Genomic DNA, 21,038 nt, shown 5'->3' with positions numbered 1-21,038 from the left:
AATCCACAGCGTCAGTGAGGAGGGGCAAACCTGGGCACCACAATCCAAGGGTGGGGAGGGTAATCCGGTACCTCTAGGTATTATCTGTTGACATTCCAAATGCATGCGCTCTGTGACCCTGCATTTCCACGTCCTGGAAATTACCCTGCTGATACACTCACACCGGCACAAAATGATGGATGTGCGAGGTTATTCGAGGCAGCGCTGTTCGTTGTAGCAAATGATTGGAAACAGGGTATATGCCCATCAGGAGGGGACTACTGAGATAAATTTCAGTATATCCATAACAGGCATTAAATAAAAGAATGAGGGCGCTCTTTATGGACCGATATGGAGCCATCTCCAAGATGTATTGTTAAGCCAAGGCAGCAGCTATGGGTAAGGTGTGTTTATAGTTACCTCACAAGCAAAGCAAAGGAGACAAACGCACACGCCCCATTTCCTTGTACACGCATAGCACAGCTCTGCAAATATCCACCAGAAAATTACATCGGTTGCCTTGGGGACACAGGTAGGGTGGCTTGGGGACCAGAGGAGGTGACAGATTGCTGCTAAATACTCGTCTGAACTTTTTGAATTTTGAACCGCGAGATGTTCTATCTATTTAAAAAAAAAAAAAAAGACTTAATGTTTCTCAAGCAAAGGAGTCTGAGATTGTCCAGGTTGTACATAGCGGCCGCTACCTGTGGGGCTGCGGCAGCTGGGGACGGGGAGTGAAGCACTCTCTCCTAATGTTTCTTTAATGTTTGAGTGTTTTCCTGAAATGTATTGCTTTTTGCAAGGAGGAGAGAATAATGAAGATATTATGTGTAAGAGAACACAATTAAACTGAGCTCATAGACTAGATTCCTCCCTCTCCTCCCCAAACCGAACCAAACAAACACATGAGCAAAAAAAAAAACCCAAAAAACCCAAAGCCAAATCCATCACACACACCCCCACACACACTGTCCATAGATTCAACTTGAGTTCCCGAGCACTGCCAGTCTGGTCACGTGCAGCCCCATCTCCCCACCCCTAGCTTTCCCCTGCACCATGCCCTCTTCCTGGGTGCTTTTTGTCCTCTCCATCTGATGTCTTGTACCTCAGTGCTAAACAGCCCAGCAAATCCTACCCCTTCGGTTCCGAGGACCACACATGGCATCGGATAACTACCTCATTTTCCTCCTATCCCAGGGGCAGTGACAACATCCTGCGGAATCATTGTCAGCAGCTCTCCCAGCTGTGTGACCTCAGCTTCGTCATCTGCCTCTCTGAGCCTCTCTGTCTTCACTGACCCTCTCCCAGGCACCCCAGAGGATCATGAGGGTCTAAGCTCAGAGTGAATGAAGAAGGGGATGGTGAGTGCTTCACTGTCACTCGCTTGGTGGTGCCTATGCGTGTGAGGGGTAAATAAGGAAATATCACTTCATCTTTCCATCAGATCAGCACCTACCAAGGGGGCAGAGCATAATCCCTGCTTCAGAGGAGCTCCTCCCAGAACACACCTGTGATTCCGTAACACACCGGGATTGGTTTAGTCCCAAGGTCAAGGACCCAAGTTTAGATACATGAGGTCTTTACAGGGTGTAGACGACTGTGCCTCCTGCCTTTCCCTTTTACTTCTTTTCTTGCAGGAGGCTCCCCCCATGTTTCCCTGCTCCCTCCTCTCCTTGTGGGGCCGTCCACCTTTCCACAACCCCAGAGTCTCTTTCTTGGAACCCAAGACACGCTCTTCATTTCCTCAGCATTGCTGGGTCAGCAAGCTCAGTGGTCTGCCTGGGCAGTACAAATCTGACCCCGCCCCCTGCCCCAGCCCCACCCCTCACCTGTCTTGGGGTCCACTGTGAAGTGGTGCTCGCCGTCCAGGACGCTGTACACCAGCCGGGCACTGCTGCCGTAAGTGGGGTCATCTGCATCAGAGGCCATCACCTGCATCACGGACGTGCCTGGGCCCGGGGGACCAAGCAAGACAATGGTCATACAGAGGTCACCTGAGACCTTGCAGCCCTGTCCCCTCCCTGTCTTAGGGAAGCCATGAGAATAAGAGACCCTTTGGGAATCTACTAGAGGTCACTGGACACCCACTTCACGGCCCTGTTCTCAAACTGAGGCCCAACCTGCTTCCTGTTCCATGGACTTCCTAGAGATGCAGATGGCCATGGAGTCATAGCTGGGTTCAAGTACTCCTTGGTTCCCAGATGTAAGGGAATCTCAGTTTCTCCTCCAAAATGGGCAGGATGCCAGTCCTTGGTCTACAGGGCAAGTGGGAGAATAGATTTGACATTCCCAGTACCTCGCAGCTAAGGGCAGTCCCTCAAAGGCAGACGCAGGGATCACAGTCATTATATAGTTATGAGGCAAAGTCAGAGCTGGGACTGGAAAGGCCCCTGGGGGCTTTTAGTCACCCCAGCCCCTCTGGATTCATTTTGGACTCTGCCACCTGTCTTCCGTCTCTGCAGCAGACAACCAAGCTCACTAGGCCTCAGACGCTGCTATCTCCTGGCCCCCAGGCAGGAGGATGGCAGTGGTCAGCTTCCTTTTGGAAAATGATTAGCTGTAGGCCACGATGCCCTCTTGCCCCTCCCCCCTGATGCCCAGACAGCGCTGCCCCCCTCAAGCCCGCACACACTTTTCCTCATGCTCTGCACGTAGGCTGCTGGGGAGAGCATAAATTGGATAAAAGTCCATCAAACAGCGGCAATTAAGTTATTGATTTTCGACGCTGCCTCATTAAACTGGGAGCTTCTCCCGGCCTGTCCCAGAGATGGCTCTAATTTGACATCATGTTCAATTTGACGAAAGCAGGGCTTGGGACGTGAGACTGGACCGGTGGGGGAGGGGCAGACTGAAGGTCTATGGGAGCCTTTCTAGAAAAAAAAAGGTGTGTGGGAGGGGTAGGGAGGGAGATGGAGGATTCAGAGAGAGAGTTTAGGGGGCTCAGGACAAGACCCAAAGGGGAGGAGCCTGAGATCCTATATCTAGGTGATGTCCTCAGCTGGATGCCCTGCTGGGGACCTAGTGAGACCCTCCTGGGGCTGATCTGGGCTCTCTGGGCCAGCAAGCAGCCTGCTGGGAGGTGAGGGCAGTTCACTGCTTGGCTAATGAGGGAGTCTGCAAGTGCCAGTACAGCAATTCTGCTGAGCCCAGCCTGCTGCCCGCCTCTCCCGCCTCCAGCCCGGGGCCCTCCATCATTCCAGACAGACACATGTATTTATTTTTCTCTCCTTTGCATTTCTCATTTTCCTCTCTGGGTCCCCCTCCCAGCCGCTGGAGCCTCCGGAGGAGGCCCTGCAATGCACCTCTCTTTGTTGGCTACAGCGCCATGCCAGCCACACCTGAGTGGCCCTAAGAAGGTGAGGTGTGAGGACAACCCCTTTCCTATGATGCTTGATGGTCATGGGTTGCCAACTCGGGGCCAAGGACACAGCTCCAGGTGCAGAGGAAGGAAGTAACAGATTTCTGCTGAACACCTACTGTGTACCTAGGGTCACAGCCTCGTGGTCCATCACTAGTCCATAGAGTGTCTAAGAGGTGCACAGTGAGCCTCGGAAATCTATTACAGGTGAGGAAATGGACCACATGGGAAAGATTGTTTGAGTGTACAGACAGAGGACATGGTAGGATTTGAAGACACTGGCAGAGCCCTTTTGAGGACCTGTGTCAGCACAGGCATAATGACTGTGGGAGAAGTGACCTGGTGTGCTGAGCCCTATGGACCTTGATCTGAGAAGTGCCGAGCTCCTGTGTGCACTCCTGCAAACTCCCAAGATCGGGCTGAGAAGCCTTTTGTTTCAGGACCAAGAACAGCTCCCAACGGTTAGAGGAACTGAATGGCTGCAGGTGGCAGTCTCAGGAGGCCCCGCTGCTGTGTACAGTGCGTCCAGGCCTCCCTCACAGAAGCACTGGAGTGAGAGAGGATACATGAAGTGTCAGTCTCACCATGGGTGCTCAATAAATAGGGCTGGTGTAACTGTTACAAGGCAGAGTCTCTCTGTCTCTTCCCTGCCTGTTCCTTCCATCCCACAGGCAAGTCACAATGCTGGGCTGAGTGACTCCCTGGGGACGTGGCTGAGCTCACTCTCTCTCTCTCCCTGACTGCATCCCAGGGATTCCCTCGGGGATGCTGGAATCATTTCCCCAATCTGAGATTCTTTATGGCAGCCATTACAGTTAATGCCGACACATGGGGATGGTGAAGGGTCAGTGATTCACCACAGCTCCCCCAGGCCCCGAAGAAATGGCTTTCTTAGGCCACACAACCCCTCCCCACCAGTCAGAAGCTCCCCAGAATTGACAAGTAGAAGGGTGCCAGGCTGGAGGCAGCTGTGAGGTCACCTTGGTGTTGTCCCCCAAATCAACCGCCATAGCTTCTGCCTAGCAGGTAATTCTGTGCATCTTGTTTCTTCTGTTCTCACGTTAAGCCGGCGACACAGATACAGGGGAACAAATCTTGATTTCCGGCTTTCGTGTCAGCACTCATGCCATAGTCAGACATCAGGCCATCAATGTGGTGTCACATAATCCAAAGGATTTCTGAAAGTTCTCAGGAGCGGAAACTCACGGTCATTGCTCAACAGCAGGGAGAACATTACCTATGTAGAGTAACCACTTCATACTACGCACAGTGTTCTACATACACCACCACGAGAAATCGACACAAAAGCCTTGCACTCAGATCTGCTAAGATTTCCAGAGCCAGATTACTAACGCCCGTGATTCCAGAAGTCAGGGTGCTGGGATGGAAAGTTACCATAAACTTGAGGTCAGGCTATGTCAAGAAACAAGAAAACAAAACCCACTTTGCAGATGAGGGGGCCAAGGCTGAGTTGGGCGATAAACCTCTTTACCTCTTTGTGCCTCGGGATCCTCGCTTGTGAGGCAGAAATTAAGAGTGCTTGCTGCCTGGTTGGATCCCATTAGAACGCAGATTCCCACGATCAGCACCAAGGACAGTACCCGCCCAAGTTCCATAGTCCTGACTGTCTGGGAGGCAGGATTTCAATGCAGGGTGGATCTGGTGTCAAAACTAACAGGCCTTGCCTTCCAGGTAGAAGGAGGGGATTGGTTAGAGTTGATGTAAACTGGTGACTGAAAGAGGGGGGACTCTGAGAAAGTACAAGGGAGGGGAGAGGAGAAGAAGGCAGGGGTGGGATTCAAGTTCTCCAAGCCAACCTGTCCCTGATGGACTGGGTTGGGGATATGGGAGGGAGGGCTGCTGTCTAGGATTTTGCCTGGCCCCTCTGCTTGAATATCTCTTAAGAGCCTAGGTTAAGACTGAACTAGGAATGGCCTGATTCTTGGGTAATCAGAATGTCAGGGCTCAGGGATCCATACAGAATGTTAAATATGGGATGTCTGGTCCTTAGAGAGCCTGGGCCACACATTAGAATCCTCTGGGAGTTTTAAAATAAAGCTGACACTGAGTCTCGTTCCTGACCAATTAAATAGGACTCTGCGGGTGGCGCCCAGGCAAGGGCATTTTTTTTTTTTATAAGTTCCCTACAGGGCTCAAAATGGATGCAGTGTGGACCTGGCCCCTGACTTGACCAGTAAGGAAACAGTAACAGAAGTGCTCAATGGCATCCTGAGGTAATTTCTCTACTTCGCAGTAGGGAGTGATTCCAGCCCAGATCTCCCAGGCTAGGATGTCACCCTCCAGACATGCTGGACCTGCACTGACAGTGACATCGAGCAGAACGGCAAGCCTGCTGTGTGCCCTAGGTCCTTAAAACTCCTCTTGGCAGAGGCTAATGTGAGAAGTGGGACCTTCTAAGAGGTGATGTCCCTCATACATCTGGCGAGTGTAGGTAGACTCCAGCACCACAATCCTGGGTCACATCCCAGTGTGTCCTCACCTTACTCAGGGGACCGGCCAGTCTTGCCTTTGTTTGGCTTGTTTCCCTCTGTGTAATCTGAGACTCCCTGGAGTTTAGAGATGATGGATTTAAGAGGCCAACAGGACAGATATGTAACGTGTACATCATTAGAGCTCACTTTCAGTCCTCTGGTTAGTCAGGAGGCACTTGGGGCTACGTCCTTGGCCCTGAGTAGGAGACCCCCCTGGACACCAACAGCAGAGAGAGGGGCCTTGCCTGCTACTCATTTCTGATTTATCCAGGAGGCTCTGATGTCATCCTCCTGTCTGGCCTCTTAACACAGGCTATCCGTGGGGTACAGGAAGCCGCAGCAGGCTCCTGGAGCAGGCAGTGCAGTGGAGTTGGAAGGCCCCAGAGGTAAACTCTCACTCCAGCCTTTTCCCAGGCCCCACACGAGGCTGCAGGACTCCCGCCCCACCCTAAATCTGTAAAGAGTCAATAGTATCTTCTCCCTCCCCGCATCCAGGATGTGGAGACCCCTGTAATGAGATTAACAAGATTAAGTGCTTTGGCTAAGCTCTGAGTCCTCCCCTGGCTGAGGCGACCAAGTGTCATTATTATGAAGATATTTCTAATTGTCTTCCTTTACCTCCCATGATGCCCTGCTGGGCCTGGGGATACCCTGGGCTTACATTTAGCTTCTCCAACATTTATAAAAACAGATTCTCACCCCCTGCTGCTGCCAGCACCGTGTGGAATGCTTTCTATGAAAATTTAAAAACCACTTGTCGAAGTCCCCGGGAACACTCACATTAGGAAGGAAACAAGGCCCTGCTCCAACTCCACCCCCCCTCCTCCTCCCAGCTCCCCCTTGGACCATCACTTATAATGTGGGCTGGCTGGGCTGGGCATGACCTTGCTTCTAGCTGCCCAGCTGGGGCGCTGTAATGTAGACGAACGGTCCTCAGGAGAGGTGGGAGAGTAGCGACAAGGGAAGGGGAGGTTGCAGGACAGGGGAGGAGGCCAGCAACGGGGGAGGTGACACAGAAGAGGAGGGGCAGGAAAGTGGGTCAGAGTGGGGAGATGAGGGATAGATACTTAGGGACAGAAAGTGGGACAGCTACTATGGCAGAAAGAGGTGGAGAACCAGAAACGGAGCAAGCTAGAGTCAGGGAATGAAGCCAGCACCACGCAGAAAACTGGAGGAGACATGAAGCAGAGCATGGGGCAGAAGGGTGAGGTCTGGCCTTAAGAGGTGAGGGACCCTTTGGCAGAGGCTTTGAACTCCCTTCCCTCACTCTATCTTTCTTTATGAACCCCAGGCACAGCCGAAAAACAAAACAAAACCCCAAAACTGTGTGTACCTAATGTTCACCCCCAAAGGGCTTTCCTGATACCCTACATTAAAGCCCACAGGATCTTCTGTGAGCTGTGCACGTGGAGTGTTTGGGACATTAGTCATGGCAGCAACTGCAATAGTCTGGCCAATGACAAGAGGCAAACGTGGCATAGCGGGAAGGGACAGGGGTTGACGTAAGAGTCTTTTCTCTTATCCCCATGCACTTCTGTTTTTGAGACGAGGTCTCACATGGGACCTGGAAGCTCACTGATTCAGCTAGAGTAGCTGGCTAGCAAGCCACGGGGACACTCCAGCCTCTGCAGCCCCCAGGACCTGGGGGGTTCCACGCTACTTCTGGCTGGGTGCTGGGGATCCAAACTCAGCTCCCCATGTTTACAGGGCGAGCACTTTACCCACCAAGCCACCCCTTCAACCTGTACGGTCTTTGCCTGTAATTGGGCTGCATTCATTCACCTGACAGCAATAAGGGCCCAGTGTGTTAGACCTCTGAGGGCAGGACATGGCTCCACCACCCCTGCACTGGGTCCATGTTGCCTCAGAGCCTAACCCAGAGCTTGTGCTCGAGCTTGGATGGACTGTTTCCCTTTTATTTATTGGTTTTAATTGTAAATTCTATTCATTTGTATATGTGGCATGTGTGTTGCGGTTGGGGGGGGGTCGTGTGGGTCTTGGCCTGCACTCGTGTGGAGGTCAGAGGACAACTTTGTGGAGTTGGTTTCCTCCTTCTTCTGTCTCTCCATGGTTCCCAGGGCTAGAGCTTGGGTCATCAGGCCTTGGTGGCAAGTGCTTTACCTGCTGGGCTATCCTGCCAGCTTTTGAATAGCTTGTTGATGGAAGAGACAAAGTGAGCATAGGGGTGCTTCTCCCTGTCCAGATTACCTGGGATCCCTGGGGGGTCGACTCCAAAGGGCCAGGGCCTTCGGCCACCTGTCCTCAGCAGAAACCTCCTGTCCTGCTGTCCCTTCAGCGGGGGAGCAAGAGCTAATGCTGTTGCTAGGCAAGAGGATGTAGCGTGTATAGATCTTCCTGGACTTTAATTAAAAACATCTTTAGAAGTCGTCTCTGCCGAGGCCAGCGATTGATTCCTGGCTTGGGCCCTAGGGCTGCTGAGCCACACTCTCTCTGGCTGCGGATGGGACAGTTGGAGACTCCCGCTTACTGCTTACCGCCTTCTGTAAACGATACCCCTGGGAGCCAGCCTCTCTTCCTCTCTGCTATCACCCCCTCCCCTTCAAGCCCCAGATTTGGGAAACAGACTGCACACTCTTATGCTTTTATTTCCGCTCCGCTCTTGGACCTCGGTTCCCTTTGCTGCAAAATGGGGGGTGTCAGCACTTAAGAGAGAGCCTGGGAAGAGGATGAAGTGAGATTAGGGGCATGAGAACGATTTCAAGCTGTCAAGTACTTCCCAAGGAAGGGTCGCGACTGTCCCCTGAAGAAAGCTGAGGATGCTGCGTTCAGGAACGTCGGGGTTCTGGTTCCCAGGTCTGTCTCAGCTTTGACTACAGAGCCTCAGACAAGTCACTGTCTCTTGTTGCATTTACTTCCCAGTCAGCAGAATGAAGACAGTAACACCTGCCCTCCTTATTCCCGGGATTGGAGGATAAAGGCAAATCGCTCTGTGAAAGCAGTGTTAGCTGATAGCTATTATTTACTGAATATCCCAAGAAGTGAGGGTTGTACTGCAAAACAGGCTCCGTCTACTCGTTAGAGATGCAGCTCACAGGGAACTGGAGCTAAGGGAAAGGATTGTGGCAGAGGCCTGCAACATCCGTTAAGCCCCAACCCCGTGGTCCGGCCACACCACTGTTACTGTGTGATAGGCCACGTCCCCCACCCTACCCTTACAGCAGACATCACTAATCTATTGTGGCACTCCTTTCTGTTGAGCCCAAATGGAACCTTCAGGCTTTCTAGTTGTTACCAATTGATCGAGGCAGTTGCAGGGGATGAAGCTGACTCAGTGCTGTTCTGAGGTTGGGATGGCGCTCTGTTGATCTGTGCACCGTGATCCTGTGCACACAGGGCGGCGTGTGAAATGGCTACCAGGAACCCTAAGTGTCTGCTCATTTTTCTATCTGTGGGTCTCAGTACAAAGTAAATTCCAGCAAACATTATCTATGTCCTTGTCCTCGGGTGACTCCTTACAGGCTCTGAGAGTCAAGCGCACTGGACACCATGCATATAGTGGGCGCTAATAAACACTGTCAGATTTCATTGTTCTTCGCACTTCCTGCGGTGCACAGAATGAAGCCGTGGCTAATAAACACGGCCCGAATGGAGACTCTGTGCTTTCTTTCTTCTCTTGAGAAAGGGCTTCTCTTTATAGCCCTGGCTATCCTGGAACTAACTCTGTAGACCAGGCTGGCCTTGAACTCAGATCCGTCTGCCTCTGCCTCCCAGGTGCTGGCATTGAAGGTATGTGCCAACACTGCCTAGCTGAGGCTCTGTGTTTTCAGTGGTGCCAAGCACAGTATTTTGCATACAGTTGGCATGGGTGACTAGAGAAATGGAATTTGGTCTGGAAGCCCTGAAAGACTCTTGTATCCTGGAAGACGGAGGAATCCTCTCTCTGTATCTGGGCCAGGTTTGACATCCTAGAGGAGGCACCCGGGGCCCCTTACACTGAAAGACCACAGATGTACTTCTCTGCCCAGAGTCACTGCTTCTCAACTTCATGAAGCCCCAAGCTTTTGTCCCTCCTCTGCTGAGGTGTCTCCTGCCATGACTCTCGGAGAGTATTCAGACTCAGAGCCAAGTGTGCCCCATGCATTTCCACCCATATTTATGGTAGACACCCCAGTCCTAACCTGACAGAGGATTAACTTGTTCCTCCTTCCGTGGCGGCTCCAATACTGAGTTGCTCGGAGCTCACGCCTCTCTCTTCCACAGCCAGTGGTGCTTAGGTACTTCCGTTTAAGACCTTTAATGGGAGGTACCCAATATGGAGATGGCCCCCCTCCCCGTGTCTTCTTCTGGCAAACCTTTAATGCGATGAGCATAGCCTGTTCTTGGGTCTTTGCACCCATAGCTCCCTGCGCCTGCAATGTTCTTTGAACGTGGTGGGTACCCACCCCAACAAGCAGCTCCTGGGAGTTGATGGTTTCTCACAGTCAGACCTGCTGCATTGGAAACCCTGGGGGTGTGGCTGAGGTGGAGCTCTGAGGTGGAGTGCTTACCTAGCAGGCAAGAGCGGAGTTTGATCTCCAGCACTGCACAGAAAGGAGCCCTGGGGGGATAGATGAAGCAACCGGTGTTAACTAGCTCTCTAGGTGATTTGGGTGGGAAAACCCTGCTTCGTGCTGCTCCTTCGCTCAGCTCCTTCCTTCCAGTGTGGGATTCAACACTCTCATACAAGTAGACACAGTTTCCGGCTCTGTGGATAAGGTGCTTGCTGTGCGAATGTGGGGACCTGAGTTCTAATCCCCAGACCCCTACTAAAGCTGATGACATAGTGCCCAACTGTAGTTACTATGCGCCTATAGGGAAATGGGTATGGAGAGAGGAGAGTCATCGGAAGGTTACAAACCGGCTAGCCTGGCCATACAGGGGCAAACAAAAGACAAGCTATACAGCAAGGACCAACACTGGGGGATGACCTCTGACCTTCACCCATGCTCAGTGTCATGTTACACACCCACACTCACATACTTGAACACACATGCACACATACATAGGCACCCTAGCATATGTCTGAAAAGGGGAGAATTTCTACCAAATTCTAGTCAGTCTGGTTCCCGTCAATACCTCACTGTGTGGCCTCCTGATGATCCCCAATGCAGGGCACGGTGCCCGTGCCTGTGGTATGAAGGACCCCCAAAGCTCATCAAGTAACTCTGACCCCTGTGGGAGGACAGGGGCGCGCTCAAGGTCATGGGGGCGTCGGCCCACCAACTGTCTGCTGAGGACTTGCTTCTCTGCACCGGCCCCAGCGTGGGCTGGCTGCCCCCCCCCCTCAGAAGCGTGGTTCAATGGCCCCGGGCGCACTTTCCTTCTCTTTTAAGCTCTGAGTGGTTTAATTTGCGAGCACAGCTGCCTTTCATGTCGCAAGCTGCGTCCCTGCTCCCTCTGATCTCGGAAGCTGCCGATCCACTGCCGCTTGTCGGCCCCGCCCTGCTCAGCCCTGCTCAGGAGGTTCAGTTAATTGTGACTGATTTTCAAAGCCGCCTGGAGTCTCCAGGAGCACCCAGTGCCGGATCTGCTTCTTCAAAAAGTTACTCAAATAAAATCAACTAATTTAATTTCTGCCTTTTCCCGCCCCCTCCTCGGTTCCCTAGCTTGTCCAAAGTGAGTCACCCTGCCTGCCTTTCTTCTGAGTGCTATGTGAGTTCAGGCGGGACTCAGCCTCCTACACTCTGCGGGACCTGGGATGCACTCCTGTCCTCCGCTCAGAGTTCAGCTCCCCGCTCTGCGCAACAAGGACCCTCTGGAAGCCAGTGAATGGCAGGGTCAGTTCAGGCACTCACTGGCTTTAGGACCCCAGGCTCCCCTCTGTTCAGTGAGGCGTTGACAACAGCTCTGGCATGCTAGTCAGGGAGGGTGAGGTGGATATCACCCAGCCGCCACCTTGGCGAATGTGGCCTGCTCCTTCTGTGAGCCCCAGATCCAGCCTTTCTCTTCAGTATGGCAGAGAGAACTTTCTTAAGGCTTTCTTGAAAGCCACTTAGATGTACCTCGTGTTCCCTTTCCTAGCGTCAGCTCTCTCAAGCTTTCTGGTTTTCTCTGTGTGAGAGCATGCAGGTCAGAGAGACAGCTAAGTGGGCAGACACACTGGCTGTACAGGCCTGGTGACTGGAATTTGAGCCACGGGACAGCATGGAATCAGGATGTGGTAGCACACGTGTAATCTAGACACGTCTACAGCAAGATGGGAAACCGAGGCAGGAGAATCGTCTGGAAGCTCAGGGGCCAGCTAGCCCAGAGTACAGAGCAAAGCAGCAGGAACAAGAGAGACTCCGCCTCAAAGGGGGTGGAGGGATGGCCTGGCTCAGTCAATAAAGGTGCCTGTCATGCAGGTGTGACTGCTCCTGAGCTCAATCCTTAGAACCCACAGTGGAAGGAAAGAGCCAACTCCCAGAATCCAATGATCTCTCTCTCTCTCTCTCTCTCTCTCTCTCTCTCTCTCTCTGTGTGTGTGTGTGTGTGTGTGTATGTGTGTGTGTTTTAACATTTTAGTTAAAAGAAAAAGCCCACATGTCAGTTTCGGGAAAGCATAGACAAGACCATGTCCTCTTGGGCCAGAGATTAGGTGAGGGTCGCTGGGCCTGGGAAGTTGGGGATTTGAGCTGCCTCTGGCTTGCTTGTGACCTTGGACACACCACTGCCTCCTGGGCCCCAGCTTCTCCATTTACACAACTCCTATCTAAGCTCTTGGCAACTCTGGAATGTTCGGGGTCTTTGCCACTGACAACCTCCTGGGTGTCTCCGCAGCCCAGAGCTCCGCAATGAATTGGTTTATCCAGCTGACGGTTTACAGAGCTCTGCTCTGCTTCTGGACGAGTCCTTCTATCTTAACACGTCGGAACCCAAACAAGCCACACTCCCACTCTCCGTCCGTCTCCCAGAGCTGTTTGTCCAGCTCGGGAAATGGAATTCCATCGAGTTCACAGCTCAGGTCAAAACCCGAAACGTAAGACATGAGTTTTCTCTTTCTCTCATACCCTACATCCAATCCATTAGCGAACACCTTCAGCTTAGCTCTCAAAACGCATCCACCAGCGACCTCATTTCCGTGTCCCTTCTAGCGACACTTTGAGGGAGGCCGCCACCATATTTCATCTTGGTTACTGCAGTGTCCTCCTTCTGGGCAACCAGCTCCTGCCTCTGCCTTCCCCACACCTGCTCCTTCTTCATGGAGCTGTTATGAGGTCCTGTTAAAAGCAGGCCAGACCCTATCACTCTTCTGAAGGGACCCACCACAGCTGGTCTAGCATGTGCGGAATAAAGATCAAACCCTAACTACTGTGTACATGGCTGTGTGATCCTCAGGGGACTTAACCCCAGGGCCTTTGCACAGTCTGCTCTCCGTGCTTTCCCCCACAATGGCCATCTTCTCCCTGCTCCAACATCACCTCTGAGGGGCCTGACAGTACCAACCATTTTTTCTGTTTATTCGCGTCTGTTATCTGCAGCCAGAACATGCTGTTTGTGGGTCTATAGGCTCATGTTTGTCTATTCCCCCCATGCCTACCACATAGTAGGCATTCAACAAATTTATTTTAAGCGAACGAATATGATATGCCAACAAACACTTGGCTGGTCATAGGAACAAAGAGATTTTCAGACACTGCTTAGCCGGCAAGCACGTACACATCGAACGCACACGTGCATGCAGGGCTTACAGCCCTACTCCATTTTTCCACTGTTCCTTTGTGCCCCCTATTTTCTCTGATCTACATTTTCCTTCGAATACCAGCAAACTGCTTATTGAGTCAGATTTGGTGCAACCTGGATACACTGAGGCTGACTGTACCTTTCCCCCAAGCCTAAGCGTCCTGGCTTCTGATACATAGCCACAGGGCTAGAAACCCAGAGAAAGGCCAAGCCAGCTTGTATCTTCCAGAGAAGATAACCCAGGACTCAGGATACTGTTCTTTGTCTGTCTGACTTGCAGACTCCTTTGGCTAACATGATGAGGAAGAGGTGGCAGCCTGAGACCCACAACCCATGTCTCAGTCGGGACACTAGATACTCAGGAGCCTGGGCAAAATGGAGCCTTGATGGCTAATTAGACAGCTGTCTGGGATCCCACCATGGGTGGGGAGGGCAGAGGCACGCTGTGTTCAGTCTAGGCACAGTATTCTATTCAGATGTGTGTTGAACGAGTGTGTCTCACGTCTACGGGAAGCTGTGTGCTTTCTTTTGAAACTTCCACAGTGGGTGTGGGCAGTGTCCCTGGGCGCTTGCAGCCACACCCAGCAAAGAGGAGTTGATTCTGTCAGTGCCTCAGAGTGTTAAAACTGGCCAGAGTCCCCAGCCAGCAGGGTCTCTAAGCTGGGTCACGCCAGCCAAGTGAACAAAGCTATCAACATGGGGGGGGCTCCAGCTGCACCCAAATGATGATGTTTGCTGAGGCGTCCCCTGCGGTCACCATGGAAGCTGCTCGTCCAGTAGCCTGCTTTGTTTGAGGGTCATTTCCTCTGCCCGTATGGCTGTGGTGGGTGGCTATGCGCATGCGTGAGATCGTGTTCAGATCTGTGCTGGCCTGGCTGTTGCCATTTTAACCTGGAGATGAGCCCGCAGCTGTGCAGGGGCTGTGACTATGGGCAGCTGGACTTTGGAGGAAGAGCTGTCACTGTGTCAAACATGGCTAACAAGTGGGACTGTCTCTCTGAGCGCCCAGTGTGCATGTGTCCACCTGAGCTTGCATTGCACAGGCTTGGATGAGTAGCTGTACCTGAGTATTTAGTTGTCACAGACAGACCCATGTCCACATGGTGTATGGATGTACCTAAGGTCATCATATGGATGTAACTAAGGTAGGCTTTACCCAGCTATGTAACTGATAATGTGCCCTGCTCCAGGCTGTCCTCCGAACTCAGGGGTAGCTACTCTGTCTCTCCTGCCCTTTCCCTCAGGACTCAACCAGCTCATGCCAGCCTCCCTTGGGGCATCCCGACCCCAGGCCTCACCCATCCCCCCAGCCCACCTGTAGGTGACAGCTCGGCCACACTGCCGATGTAGGGGCCATGGAGAAAGCGTGGTTCACTGTCGTTGATGTCCTGCACTTTGATGATGAACTCTGACTCCGGCTCCAGCAGACGGTTGGTGGCTCGATCCCTGGCTTGGGCCCGGAGTGTGTAGAAGGTTTTCTGCTCCCGGTCCAGGCGCTCCGTGGCGTGGATGTCTCCTGTCAGCTCGTCGATCAGGAAGATGGTCCCTGCGCCCTCGCCCGAGATAGTGTACTTGATGGTCCCGTCGCCTTCGTCAGAATCCGAGTGGATCTGGGGAGGTGGGAAGAAGACAGGGTGGATACTGGGGAGGCAGTTTCTTCTCTGACAGGTCCCCAGAGAGTCCTGTGGGGGACCTTTTCTTAGGCACATCTCTCCTTCAACTGAACACAGAGAAGCTCAGAAGCTGTGCCAATCTGAGTTTCACACCCTCAACAAAGTCTTCACCTGGGATTCACCTTATTCCAACTGCACCTCACAATCCACCAACTTTAAACGATAACCACTACCCCACCCCACCCCACCCATCCCACCCCACCCCACCCCACCCCACCCCTGCTCTGGAAAAACCTCTCATGTTTCCTGTTATCTTTGAAACAAAGTTTGCATAGCCCTGCAGCTGGCTCTGTGTGCTTGTGCGTGTGCACACACGTGTGTGTGTGTATGTGTATGTGTGTGCACATGTTGGGGGTTTGTGGGGAGGGTGAGAGATGACACCCTTAAGGTGTCACTCCAGTGTGATTTTAATTTTGGCCTGAAGAAGGCTGACCAGTGAGGTCTCTTTGTTCTCGCCCTCTAGCTATAAGTGTGTGTCACCATGCCTGGCTGTTTAAATGTGGGATCTGGGGAATCAAACTCATGTCCTCGTGCTTTCAAGACAAGCACTTTACCCACGGAGCTGTTGCTCAATTCCTGGAGGGCCTATTCTGACCTCCCTCCTTATTTCCCTGCCTACGGAAGACCCTTTCACCGCACAAGGCTCCACTCACTTGCTACCGCATCTGAAAAGCCCTTCTGGATCCCCTTCGTTCCCCTCCAAGATCTCTGAGTGCCTCAAACCATCGCTGTGGTGTGACACCTTGCAAGGTCACCATCCGTGTGCTTCTCAAACCTCCGTGTGCATGTGAGTGACACAGGCAGCTTTTTCTGTGTGGCCCTGGCTCACCCGCTCTGGGGTGGGGCTTCCCAGTTCACAAGCCCTGAGCTGCTCAGTGACCTCACTCTGCACCACAGTGTCCCCTCGGCTTCATAACAGATCTCTGTATATGGAAGGTGGGCCCGTGACGTGCCATTTTGTGAGTGCCAGGAGAGGGAGTGGGGAGAGGGACTTGATTGCGGAGGCACCTGGACCGGTCAGGTATTGCGTAGGAGGTCAAGTATTGCTTAGGGCGGAGATCACATTTATCTAGATTAGGAGTCTTTAGAATGAACCCTGTTCAGGCAAACTTTGCAGGTTTTTTCTTTTTCTTCTTCTTTTTCCCCCCCATTTTCCTGGGGGGGGGGCAGGCCACTCAGGAGCTGCCTTGCTTCCTGCCCTGTGCTCCCTTCCTGGGCTCCCTCCCTGTGCATCCGTACCCCATTCTAAAGTCTCCCAGAGGGTCCCAGAGGAAGAGGTCAGCGACTCCGCCAGCAACATCCCCTGTGTGTCTTACATAAGTCACTGTGGCTTTCTGAGTCTTCACTGCATCTGTAACGCAGGCAGCATAGCCTCCCAGCGGAGCTGGGTTGAGTCTCCTGATGTCCTTGCCAGCCACCTGGCACCAGTGGCACGAGAGGCAGGAAACTATTGTAGGACTAGGGCTGGATCCGGGCCCCACTGAGCAGGGCGTGACCCCTGCGGCTGCTGGATTACCAAAAGGTCCACAGGGCTGAGAGTTAGGAGCGGAGGAAGTCTATTTAGGGAAGGTATGGAAGCTTTTGGCTTTCTAGCAGTCACTGCAAATATACCTGTTGGTGCTAGCTAAAACCTAGCCCTGTCTGAGCCACGTTAAGTATCTGATACACAGAAGGCGTGATTACACTAAGTATTCACTATTTATAACTGGGATTTCTTCCTGGTACGGCTAGGAGCCAGACCTCAGGCTGATTCCACTGCTCTGGCATCTCTTGGGATAGGGACCAGCAAGAACCTGTTCTCTGGCAGACAGAGCCTTTACCCTCCAATGCCCAAATCTCCAAGCAGCCCTGGGCAGAAGAAAGCCAGGGGCTCTGAGCAGCCCTTGCTCCTCTCTAAGACTCCGTGGAGATGGGGCATGAAGGAGACGGTCCGTCCCTAAGGCAATTTTTGAGGCCTGGCTGTGGCGGACTCAGCCCCCTCATCCTCAAGACCAGGTGCCAGAGAACTCATCAAGAGGAGAGCCCACCCAGCCACGCGGGAGGAGCCGAGGTGTAAATTCTGTGGTAGAACTTTGCGTCTGAAAGGTGGATCATAGAAGTGCCATTTGGAAGATTGAATGGCCCATAAACATTTTCATATTTCATTAGCCGATTAATGGGCATCTCTCTCTTTTTGGCGACTCTGCTGATTCTCAGCAGAAATTGCCGGGAGTAAATGGAGGCGTCTGGTGGAACCTTTCCGGGTCCCCGTCCTGTTATAGATTGCCCCAATTAATGCCCGTCCTGGGCTCCTTCTTCCTGTCCAGTTACTGTTAATAGATTTCTCATAAGTGGCTGGATTGTAAAAACCTCATAACTCAGTTTAATGCCCCCAATAAAATTATCTCAGACGTCGGCCCTGAATCATTGGCAGCGCCTGGGATGAGGGGACCTGTCTCTGTTTGTTTGTACTCTTCCATCACCTTACTCTGGGGAGGTACAGTGGGAAGGGGGACATGGCCTCTGTTAGGGTGCCTCTTGCCACTTCCCAGATCGACCGGACATGTTTATTCGACCAGCAAGCTCTTGGGAGCATTGTGGTAGAAGAGATGGATTGTGGGGAAATCTGAGCAGCTGTCATCTTTAACGGTGTACACCACTGTCTGTAAAACGACTATCACACGTCTCAGACAAGGAGACTAGTGCACAGGGACAGGAGTGATCTTTGTCACATGGCCTACAGAAGCTAGGCTTGCAGGTGTTACAGCCGTGAGTGGGCTCATTTCCCCCTTCCCAGTCCTGTTGCCCCACCTCAGGTGATCAAGCCTTCTCCACAAGGCACAGTAAAGATAAATGAACACACGTTGGCAATGACCCAAGCATTTTGGCCAAAGTGGCGCTTTATCTGTCTGCATTCTGGATCTCCATGATGTACAAATGTACAAGGTCTCACATCCCTTGAATTTGCTTTTCTTCTTCTTCTTCTCCTCCTCCTCCTCTTCCTCCTCTTCCTCCTCCTCCTCTTCTTCTTCCTCCTCCTCCTTCTTCTTCCTCCTCCTCCTTTTCCTCTCTTCTTTCTCTTCTTCCTCTTATTTTTCTTCTTCCTCTTATTTCTCCTCCTCCTCCTCCTTTTTTGAGACATGGTCTCAGGTAGCCCAGGTTAGCCTCAAACTCACTAAGTACCTGAGGATGACCTTGAACTTGCGACCCTTCTGCTCCTCCCACTCTCCCAACCCAGTGCTGGTATTACAGAACCCTGATATTTTCCCACAGATCTCCTTCCCACTCTCAATGAGGGGTGGGAGGGAGGGAGTGGAACCCAGCAGTGATGTCATCGATGTTCATAGCTCTCACACTAGTGATCCAGTAGCTGTTCACAAGGAACTACAGGGTCAGACTGCCAATCAGCCCAGAGAGGGGAGGGCTGAGAGCTCAGAGTAATGGGCGCTGGGCTGGGTTACATCCTGGCTCAGCCCTAGAAGGCAGTTCAAGATCCCCAGCAGTGCGTGGTGGCAGCAGGAGGATGGCACTCTCCTTAACTGAGCACCTACTGTATTTCTCCTGCCATGGGTTCTCAGCACGCAGCATGGAGAGCCTTTGCATGCTCCACTTGAAATGACCAAGGTGAGCCTGAGTCCTCTGGACTCCTGAGCGCTCATCTATCCTCCTGCAGCCTCAAGGAGACAGACTGGTCAGCTCACAATGCCCCCAGTGGACGATGGGAAGCAAGGGGGAGGAGCCACCAGCTGGGTCTCTGACCCCAGTCTTTGCCCTGCACTTCTCCCTGAGTCTCAGCTCTACCATTTGGAAAAAGACCCCAAGACCCACGTCAGGAAGGGTGATGGGTATGAAGTCAGGAGCAGCTATACGCCAGCACCAGCTTCCACCCAGCCTGGTAAATGGTAGCGCTTCTCAGAGCCTCAGTTTTTGCATCTGTAGATGGGGCTGCCATTGCTACCAACATATATGATAATATAGGTGGCCTCACAGCACACAGTAGGTCCTTTCTGTGGATCAGCATTCCTTTTCTGTCTCTGGACGCAGGAAGGATGGGGAGAGGCGTCGTCTTACTCACCCTCCCTACCTCCTGAAACATGGATCAACCACAGATGTCGCCACTCATTGGAGGTTTCGAGGTCATCTCCTAGTGCCTTCCCAGTTCAAAGACCTATTTTATCCCTGCTCCAGGAAGCCCTCTCAGATGTGGCCCACGTGGTGGAAGAGCCCTGTGCCCCTCCATGCCACACTCCCCTGAGACTTTCTGTGTTGTGGTTAGGTGTCCTAGGCATTGTGGGTTTGGGGACAATGGAGAGGTTGATGCCTGGGTCTGAGCTCCTCAGGAGGTACACAGAGAGTCTAATGGCGCCTGCAGGGAGAATGCAGGAGCGTGGGAGGGCTGAGTGTGCATGCTTGCAAGCGAGTGTGCAAACTTGTGAGTGAGTGTGCAAACTTGTGAGTGAGTGTGCAAGCTTGTGAGCGAGCATGCAGGCTTCGGTGAGTGCATGCACACAAAGTGTGAGGCCAAAATCTCCTTCCAGGAATAGCAGCAAGTTCATCCTCATGTCTTCAGCAGCACCCAGCGCAGGCTGGGCTGTGACTGCAACCAGGGACCACAGCTGTCACTAGAGTTTCCAACCGGCCACCTGGGATTTCTGGGCCCATTTGCTTTCTCTTACCTATTCCTATCAAGGCGCCTCATTTGAGGCTGGAGTTAGAGAGTCACCTATTCCCAAGGGAAGAAAATAGTTTCCTCACCTCTCAGTGTCAGGTGGACACAAGCTGGACAACGGGGGAGTCACAGGACTCCGTGGTGCTCAAGCACACACTGTCAGAGCCTGCAGCACCACCTCTGCCTGCTACAGCCTCCTCCTCCTCCTGTGAGCAGCCTAGTATGTTCCATTCTCTCCCACTAAACAGATAGGCAAACTGAGGCTCAGAGAAAACAGGCATAGATCCTTCCTAAAGCTACACAGCTCAGGAGAGGCAGTTACAAACCCAGTGTTGGACACCGTGTCCCTTTTCTTACTACCCCATCCAGAGAGGCCTGTTTCTGAGGAGGAACACCCACCCCACCTCATCCCCAAACCTCAATCATAAACACCAAAAACAAGAGCTCTATGGTGCCTCATCCCAGGGGGCTGCAAATGGGATTTACAGGGCCATTAATTACTTCCTCCTAATTAAATCAAAATTAAATGCTAGCAGAGGTAGGGTTTCCTTATTAAAGACAATTAAACGGACAGCGAAGCTACGCAAATAAAACGAGTCCGGGATTTAAACAGAAAGCAAATCAAATAAAGAGCCCCCCTCCCCCAACACAAGGGGTCTGTTCACGCAGGCACAACTCGTAAACCAAGAGTTCATCAATTTTCTTTAAATATTAGCAACTTAATTAAATCCACACTCCTCCCTGCTCTAATCCTGCCGTATATCTAAAATAGATCTCGCCGCCCACAGGAGTTGGTCATAAGTGCTGACCCCATAATTCTATCTTTAAAAAAAAAAAAGAAAAGGTGAAAATCCTACAAAATCCACACCCGGCTGACAGGAGCCTCGGGGGAAATTACAGTTCAGAACACGGATTAGTGAAAGTACCCAGATTTTATGGAAATGCTGGGATGTTGCTTTGGGGGGGGTGTTGGAGAAGGTGAGAGGAGGTAGCTGGGAATGCCCACCGGCAGGGCTGTGAAGGGAGCTGTCCTTGGGGACTGGGGACAACCAAACAACTGCAGGGCCTGGTGGCTCCTGTGGGTGCTGACAGGAGCCTGGCGGTGAGTGATGGAGGAGGTGGTTGTGAAATCGGCTAGCGTTGGGCGCACGGGGTTCACTGCCTGGTTCTGTTGCTAAGCTACCTTTAGAATTCGACAAGGACTGATGCTCAGAGTGACTCCCTGG

The 21,038-nt window shown here is 52.3% G+C and overlaps 1 protein-coding gene across 1 annotated transcript in view; it reads right to left on the bottom strand.

Moving 5' to 3' along the window:
- Cdh22 (cadherin 22) overlaps positions 1–21,038 on the bottom strand; it is a 123,185-nt gene that overhangs the window by 43,718 nt on the left and 58,429 nt on the right. Inside the window, exons 3-4 of the mRNA XM_032904814.1 lie at positions 14,807–15,101; positions 1,809–1,928 (exon numbers count right to left, since the gene is read on the bottom strand). Coding sequence (XP_032760705.1) covers positions 1,809–1,928; positions 14,807–15,101 — 415 coding nt within the window. The remainder of the gene's footprint in view (positions 1–1,808; positions 1,929–14,806; positions 15,102–21,038) is intronic.

Source organism: Rattus rattus, chromosome 5 (genome assembly GCF_011064425.1).
Source record: "Rattus rattus isolate New Zealand chromosome 5, Rrattus_CSIRO_v1, whole genome shotgun sequence".
In the NCBI taxonomy this organism is placed as follows: Eukaryota; Metazoa; Chordata; class Mammalia; order Rodentia; family Muridae; genus Rattus; species Rattus rattus.
This window is presented reverse-complemented; position numbering and strand designations above follow the sequence as displayed.